The sequence below is a fragment of the Rutilus rutilus genome (genome assembly GCF_951802725.1).
Source record: "Rutilus rutilus genome assembly, chromosome: 2".
NCBI classification, from domain to species: domain Eukaryota; kingdom Metazoa; phylum Chordata; class Actinopteri; order Cypriniformes; family Leuciscidae; genus Rutilus; species Rutilus rutilus.
In genome coordinates, this window is record NC_140210.1 from 59,448,517 (window position 1) to 59,456,579 (window position 8,063).

Sequence of the window (8,063 nt, forward strand, 5' to 3'; positions counted from 1 at the left end):
CAGTGCTTTACAACTATAGAACAAATAGAGTTAAATAAACTTATCACTTCATCTAAAACAACAACATGTTTATTAGATCCTATACCCACTAAACTACTGAAAGAAATGTTGCCTATAGTGGAAGAGCCTCTTCTCAATATTATTAACTCATCTTTATCTTTAGGTCATGTTCCAAAAACATTTAAACTGGCAGTTATAAAACCACTCATTAAGAAACCACAATTAGACCCAAATAACCTAGCAAATTATAGACCCATTTCAAATCTTCCTTTTATGTCTAAAATACTAGAAAAAGTTGTGTCCGCCCAACTGGGCTCTTTCTTACAAGAAAATGACATCTATGAAAAGTTTCAGTCTGGTTTCAGGCCGCACCATAGCACTGAAACTGCGCTTGTTAAAATCACAAATGATTTACTCTTAGCTTCTGACCAAGGCTGTACCTCAATACTAGTTTTACTTGATCTTAGTGCTGCGTTCGATACTATAGATCATACAATACTCTTAGATCGACTACAGAATTATACTGGTGTTCAAGGACAAGCATTAAGCTGGTTCAGATCATACTTATCTGACCGCAACCATTTTGTCTATTTAAATGGAGAAAAATTGATCATAACTCCAGTAAACTATGGAGTGCCGCAGGGATCTGTGTTAGGTCCTCTATTATTCTCAATATATATGCTGCCACTTGGAAATATTATAAGGAAACATGGAATTAGTTTCCATTGTTATGCTGATGACACTCAAATCTATATTTCATCACGGCCGGATGAAAACACTAAATTATCCAAATTGAGAGTGTGTTAAAGATATAAAAGATTGGATGACGCGCAATTTTCTTTTATTAAATCCAGACAAGACAGAGGTACTACTTATCGGTTAAAAAAAACGCCCACAAAACCTCTCACAATACAACTTTAACATAGTAGGATGTCCTGTTACTTTATCCTCTACAGTAAAAGACCTGGGTGTTATACTTGACTGTAACCTGTCTTTTGAAAATCTTATTTCATATGTTACAAAAACAGCCTTTTTCCACCTTAGAAACAGCTAAGCTACGTAATATGCTATCTGTTTCTGATGCAGAAAAGTTAGTTTATGCGTTCATGACCTCGAGACTAGATTACTGTAATGCTTTATTAGCCGGTTGTCCTGCATCCTCAATAAACAAGCTACAGTTAGTCCAAAATGCCGCCGCTAGAGTTCTTACTAGATCAAGAAAATATGATCATATAACACCGATTTTATCATCACTGCATTGGTTACCTATAAAGTTCCGTATTAATTACAAGGTATTGCTACTGACTTATAAAGCCCTAAACGGCTTAGATCCAGTCTATTTAACGGATTTTCTATCGCCCTATAATCCATCGCGCTCTCTAAGATCACTAAATTCGAGGCTTTTGGTCATACCTAGGATATCCAGATCCACCAAAGGAGGGAGAGCATTTTCACATTTAGCTCCAAAACTCTGGAATAGTCTTCCTGATACTGTTCGTTGCTCAGACTCGCTCTCCCAGTTTAAAACTAGATTAAAGACGCATCTCTTCAGCCAGGCATTCGTATAATACTTTTAATCTTACAGTTAAATCCGGTCTCTAGTTCATAAACGCCAGAGGAGAACTGGCCCCCGACTGAGCCTGGGTTCTCCCAAGGTTTTTTTTTTTTTTCTCCATTAGGTCACCTGATGGAGTTTTTCGGTTCCTTGCCACTGTTGCCTTTGGCTTGCTCAGTTGGGGATACTTAATTTAATTAATCAATCAACAATACTATTGATCAGCATTACCAAACGTGGACGTTTTACACTAGAAACAAACACTGATGTACTATTTTAATTTAATACTGTGAAGCTGCTTTGATACAATCTGTATTGTGAAAAGCGCTATATAAATAAAGTTGACTTGACTTGACTGAGAAAAACCAGGTTGCTGCTGGAAGAGGTGTTAGTGAGGCCAGCAGGGGGTGCTCACCCTGTGGTCTGTGTGGGTCCTAATGCCCCAGTGTAGTGACGGGGACACTATACTGCCAAAAAGAGCACCGTCCTTCGGATGAGACGTTAAACCGAAGTCCTGACTCTCTGTGGTCATTAAAAATCCCAGGATGTCCTTCGAAAAAGAGTAGGGGTGTAACCCCGGCATCCTGGCCAAATTTGCCCCTTGGCCTCTGTCCATCATGGCCTCCTAATCATCCCGATATACTGATTGGCTTCATCACTGTCTCCTCTCCACCTGTAAGCTGGTGTGTGGTGGGCGTTCTGGCGCAATATGGCTGCCGTCGCATCATCCAAGTGGATGCTGCACATTGGTGGTGGTTGAGGAGATTCCCCCATCTATGTAAAGCGCTTTGAGGTCTCAGAAAAAGCGCTATATAAATGTAACAAATTATTATTATTATTATAAAAATAATTAATAATCCAATAATAATTTAATTGTTCATATGTGTTTATTCTTGTTAGAAGATTTTTGTTTTACTGATTATGAACACAAATTAATCAAGACAAACCAAATTAATTGTAATTGTATTAATTATACCATTGATGAAAACAAGCTGATACCAAAGGTATTTTAGGCCTTCAATTCTAACATAATTTTTCATGAAAAATCATGATTGTATTTATTTATTTTTGCGAAAGTAAGGTTAATGTAAGCAGCTTCTTGCTATACTCTCCTAAATGCGTAATAAAACTTAAGTGCAAACATTACCGCTTTAATGACCGTCCTTTATTTTTCAGTACATTTGTTTTACAATATATGGCTATAACTGTCATGGAAATAATATTATAACTATTATTATTATACAGTAGTGTAATGTAGACAGACACAACTAAAAGAGGTTGAATTTTTCGTTTAATTTGCACACTAAATATGGGTTGGAGCTTTTAATTTTGAACTCTCATAGTACACCAGATTGATGAATTTAACATTAAAATGCACAAAATTTTCTTTTTCAAAATTTTCCCCCAATGCCCGGAGAAGGCCCGCTGTCCACTCACCACAGATTTACCAAAATTCCTGTGAGAAACACTGGTATTGCTATACCAATGCAGTTTATAGCTTGTTTTTTTAATTCATCACTGTGGAGTATAGTTCAATTGTATTAATAAATTACAATTTTGTACTTATTTCATCTGTTAACTCTCACTCGTTCCTGCTCGCTCATTAGTTTGGGGGGGGGGGACTCTCAGCTGATCCACGTCTACCAATAGGAATACGACGCCTATCACTTGTATACATATACAGTATAAGCTCCTTCAGTATTATCAGCACTAAATGGCGAAATTCAGCAGGCAAACTGCATCATCTCACAAGGAATCGGGCAATCGGGAATTTAGCGAGAGGAATTCGTTCCCCATAAGAATTTTACCTCAGATTCATTTGCATTGCTTCTCGCATTGCTGCATTATTGACACAGGACTCACTGAAGTTATACTGACTGAAGAACAAGTTCAGATTAGATCTGCACTCACCACATGAAGAAGGATATCAAGAGCATCCACATCACAGCTGGCCGTAATTCACTCTCCATTCATTTCTGAAAGTCTTCACGAAGCTAAGTTCCTTTTTTAAGCTATTTGCTAAAAGCTATCAGGGTATTGGCAACATGCTTGTTGCTAATGCTATTCGTGTTTAATTTATGTAAAATGTTTTTTTATTTGTATTTTTTTATATGTTGAACACTATTGATTTTGATTTATATGAGAAACATGAAAACTGTAATATGTGTTGCAGTTGCAGTAAGCGCGACTGAAGAGAGGCTGATGTTACAATTGCGGGAGAAGGCCACAGATTCGGGCATGTTTTAATTAATTTGTCTTTTTATTCATGCAGAATCAAATCTGGCCTGAGTAATTTCTGTTGCCCAGTCTCGTTCATCAACCCACACAACGCAAAGCTAAACGAAGACCGTTCACACGTGAGGCGCTGACGAGATCGAACAGAGGAAACATAAAACCATACTCCGTCATTTTGGTCATACAGATAAGAGCAGGATTGTTTGAAACTAGGGAAGCACCGATACCATTTTTCTAGAACCGATCCGATCCCAAAAATTCTGAGTATCGGCCGATACCGATCCGATATCAGCACAGTTTTCTTTTTAATCAATGTAGAATTTCTATACCTCTGTTTGTTGACCTGATAATTACTCTTGTGTGTTATACATCATTATAAAGAAAAACAACAAATGAAAAAATAATATGATCATAATTATGAAAAAATACTATTATAAACTAGATTAGTTAAATTCAGCAGCAAAAGTTACTCTAGAAAAATCATGAGAGCACAATAATTGAATAAAATCTAAACATTTAGTGAAAAAACATTATTTAGTGGAGATGGAAAACAAATAAAAGTGAATAAGTGTAGCACTGAATCTGTTAAAATGTTACTCATTGCTCTTTGTATTGTTATAAAATACATTCATGAAAAACAAGTAAATATATTTATGATATATACTATACAATTAAAAGACATTTCTTTTAAATGTTTAGCGTAGCTGTTTAATGAGGCAGCAACATATTATAGATAGGACAGAACAAGAAAGGCTATTAATAATCTTTCATTGCACAAAAGTATTATAATATGAAAGGCTCCAATACAGAGCGGCACAAAGCGTTTATGCGTATCCCGTGTGCAGAATGATGCACTTTAAGCAACATGGAGTCACAGCGCTTCACATTGAAAACCTCAAAGCAAAAAGGGAAGAGATTTCATGCGTAGTTACGGTATTATATGAATGCAATAGTTTATTGAGCCTTTTTAACAGTTTAAAATGTTCAGTTACTGTGCGCGTGAACAGAGCCGATCAGCCCTATATGTGTCAAAGCACATCAACTAAAGTTTACAACATCGATGAGAAAAACCCAGCTGGGCAGTGCATCTTTTGGTCTTTCTGTTTCTCTGTCTTGCTTACAACACCGGCCACTTCCAGGGCTGTGTTCTGTGACTTTGTGCCTGACAAAAAAAATTGAGAATGAGAGAGTGAGAAATTTGTTTATGAACTGCAGCTCGGAAAAGATAACCGTGTTGCGTGTTAACATGCGTTCATATGCGCATGCACAAAATGAAATGCGCACTTTCCAGCAAAATATCTGTAGGGACCAAGAGTGCTGCACAAGTCCTGAAAAGTTAAGTGTCTCGATCGCACCCCAGTCTCGCGTTCACTACAGCGTTCACTACTGCGCAGACTCGGGTCCAGCGTTCACTACTGCGCAGACTCGTGTCCCTCTGGTCTCGTGTTCACTACTGCGCAGACTCGGGTCCAGCGTTCACTACTGCGCAGACTCGTGTCCCTCTGGTCTCGCGTTCACTACTGCACAGACTCGGGTCCAGCGTTCACTACTGCGCAGACTCGGGTCCCGCGTTCACCACTGCGCAGACTCTGGCCCCGCGTTCACCACTGCGCAGACTCGGGTCCCGCGTTCACTACTGTGCAGACTCGGGTCCCGCGTTCACCACTGCGCAGACTCTGGCCCCGCGTTCACTACTGCGCAGACTCGGGTCCCGCGTTCAATACTGCGCAGACTCGGGTCCAGCGTTCACTACTGCGCAGACTCGGGTCCCGCGTTCACCACTGCGCAGACTCTGGTCCCGCGTTCACTACTGTGCAGACTCGGGTCCCGCATTCACCACTGTGCAGACTCTGGTCCCGCGTTCACTACTGCGCAGACTCGGGTCCCGCGTTCACTACTGCGCAGACTCGGTCCCGCGTTCACTACTGCGCAGACACGGGTCCCGCGTTCACTACTGTTCATTGGAACGAAACCGTAGCCAAGGCGACATCTATGTATATATCTATACCCGCCCGCGCCCTCAGATCATTTGGACGCGGCTGTGTTCAAGAGATAACAACGATATAAATACTGGTCGTTTTCTCACACAAACCGCTCGTTTCGTGTCTTAGGCCATCAATGTGTACTTATGATGGGGAATTGTTTAATTTGGACGATGGGGAATTGTTTTAATTTGGACTTTGTGCATGCTCTTTGAGACAGTGACCATAGACCTGCATGAAATGACTGACAGACAAGAACGGTTTGACCTAAAAATATCAAAATTGAAACTACTGCGGAAAAAAAGACACCTACATCTTGGATATCTATTCTCCAAGTCAGTTTAGTTACAACTCTGCAATAAAGCAAGATGGAAAGCAATGTATTGACATTGACTTTTGATTTATAGGCTATATTGCATTTAAAATGTTGATTGGCTGGACATACTGGATAATATGGATGCACATCCCTCAGTAAATAATAACCATCAAGTATCAAGTATTGCTTGTATAATTTAAAACACAGTGACATGCTATGGCATGACATTTTAGCTTTAATTCATTCACATGATGCATTTTTGATATCAATAATTAAATTTGTACTATTTAAAATGTGAATTCTTGATATTAAGAATGTACTTTTTCTAGTAACAATGTCTATTTCTGATAACAGGAATTACATTTTCATTAAGTCCTAGTTAAAGGAGGGAGGATTGTAGTGGGAGCACTGGGTGTCAGGTGTGACTGAGTGACAATGGCTAATGGTTTACACGGCTAATGGGTCAGGTATGAGGGCCCCTTAACAGAATTTTGCTTAGGGCCCCAGGGAGGTCAGGATCGGCTCTGCGCATGAAGAACAAGTATAGCGCTCTCTACTCCAGTGTGGTGATCTAAAAGACACCCGGGAGAAAGTTACATGAACAGCAATAAACTCCAGAAAGATAAAGTCATTTTATGCGAAACCATAGACCTTTCTCTACAGATCAAGTATAACAATAGTAACATTGACTCATCTTGGAGAGAGTTTCATCATGTTGACTGCCGTAACCGAACGCGGCGCGCTGTTTGAGTGCTGGATGGAGAATGACTGACAGCCGCAGCGGAGGGAAGCACTTACTTGAATTTAACGACTTCAATATTAAACATTAAATCACTTTATCACATTAAACTATGGAGTGGCTTTAGAACACTTATAATATAGTGCACGAAAAGTTGACGGTTCTTTATAATGTTTTTGTAGCTTTTGTGAGGCTTTACAATAACACAGAATAGTATACGCACAATATAGGATTTGGATCTCGTCTGACCGATTCCCGATCGCAAAAGTATCGGAGCCAACACTGAGTATCGGATCAGCGCATCTCTATTCGAAACTGCTAAGTATTTAATTCTATTTGTGTACACTCATAATAAACCAGAACACGGTTCTTCGGTTTCTTTACCGTCGGTTTCTTTACCGTCAACTAGTTTGTGGAGCGCTTCACAAAAATAAACCAAACTCAGCAGAATACTGTCACACAGCTTTCTCTTTTCTTTTGTTAATCTGTTAATTATTTAAGTCAAATATATTTAGCATATTTATTCCTTTTATACAGGTCTATACACTATGATTTTATGAAAACAAAATATTATTTTTATTTTATTTTAAATGTAACTCCATTCTCCTTAAATCATCCTGGCGACCCAGAGTTTGGAAACCTGTGCTCTAGGGAACTGAGTTTGGCGCCCCTAGTATAAGTGAACCTCAGGGAATATAATAAAATAATGTTAAAACTCCATGTCATGACCCCTGTAAAGATGTAAGATGTGTTATTAAAAAGGATTCTTTAGCTATTAATGATTAAACACTCACAGAGCTTTTCTGCAGTTGACCACAGCTGGTATCAGTCTTCTTCTCCCCTCAGCTGATGTGTTGTATTTCATGGGGTTCAGCTCATCCAGCGCCTCCTCTGAGATCTGAATCTTGTAGGAGATTATTGAGCAGTGAGCAGGAGAGAGTTCCTCCTCTGAGTGTTTGTCTGATTTCACAAACTCCTGAATCTCTCTGGACAGAGTCTGATCTTTGACTTCCAGCAGACAGAGGAACAGATTGATGGATTGATCAGCTGAGAGATCATCATCCTCATCATCATCATCACCTTTGATCTTGTCTTTAATGTACTGTGTGGTTCTCCTGATGCTCTCTGAGCTGTTCTCTGTGTGTGTAAGTAGATCCTGTAAGAGTCTCTGATTGGACTCCAGTGAGACGCCCAGCAGGAACCGCAGGAACAGATCCAGCCGTCCATTCTCACTCT

General features: G+C 39.5%; 1 protein-coding gene across 1 annotated transcript in view; it reads right to left on the minus strand.

Moving 5' to 3' along the window:
- LOC311286306 (NACHT, LRR and PYD domains-containing protein 1 homolog) overlaps positions 1–8,063 on the minus strand; it is a 50,556-nt gene that overhangs the window by 27,894 nt on the left and 14,599 nt on the right. The window contains exon 4 of the mRNA XM_084402445.1: positions 7,622–8,063. This exon is cut by the window's right edge and continues 1,424 nt beyond it. Coding sequence (XP_084258571.1) covers positions 7,622–8,063 — 442 coding nt within the window. The remainder of the gene's footprint in view (positions 1–7,621) is intronic.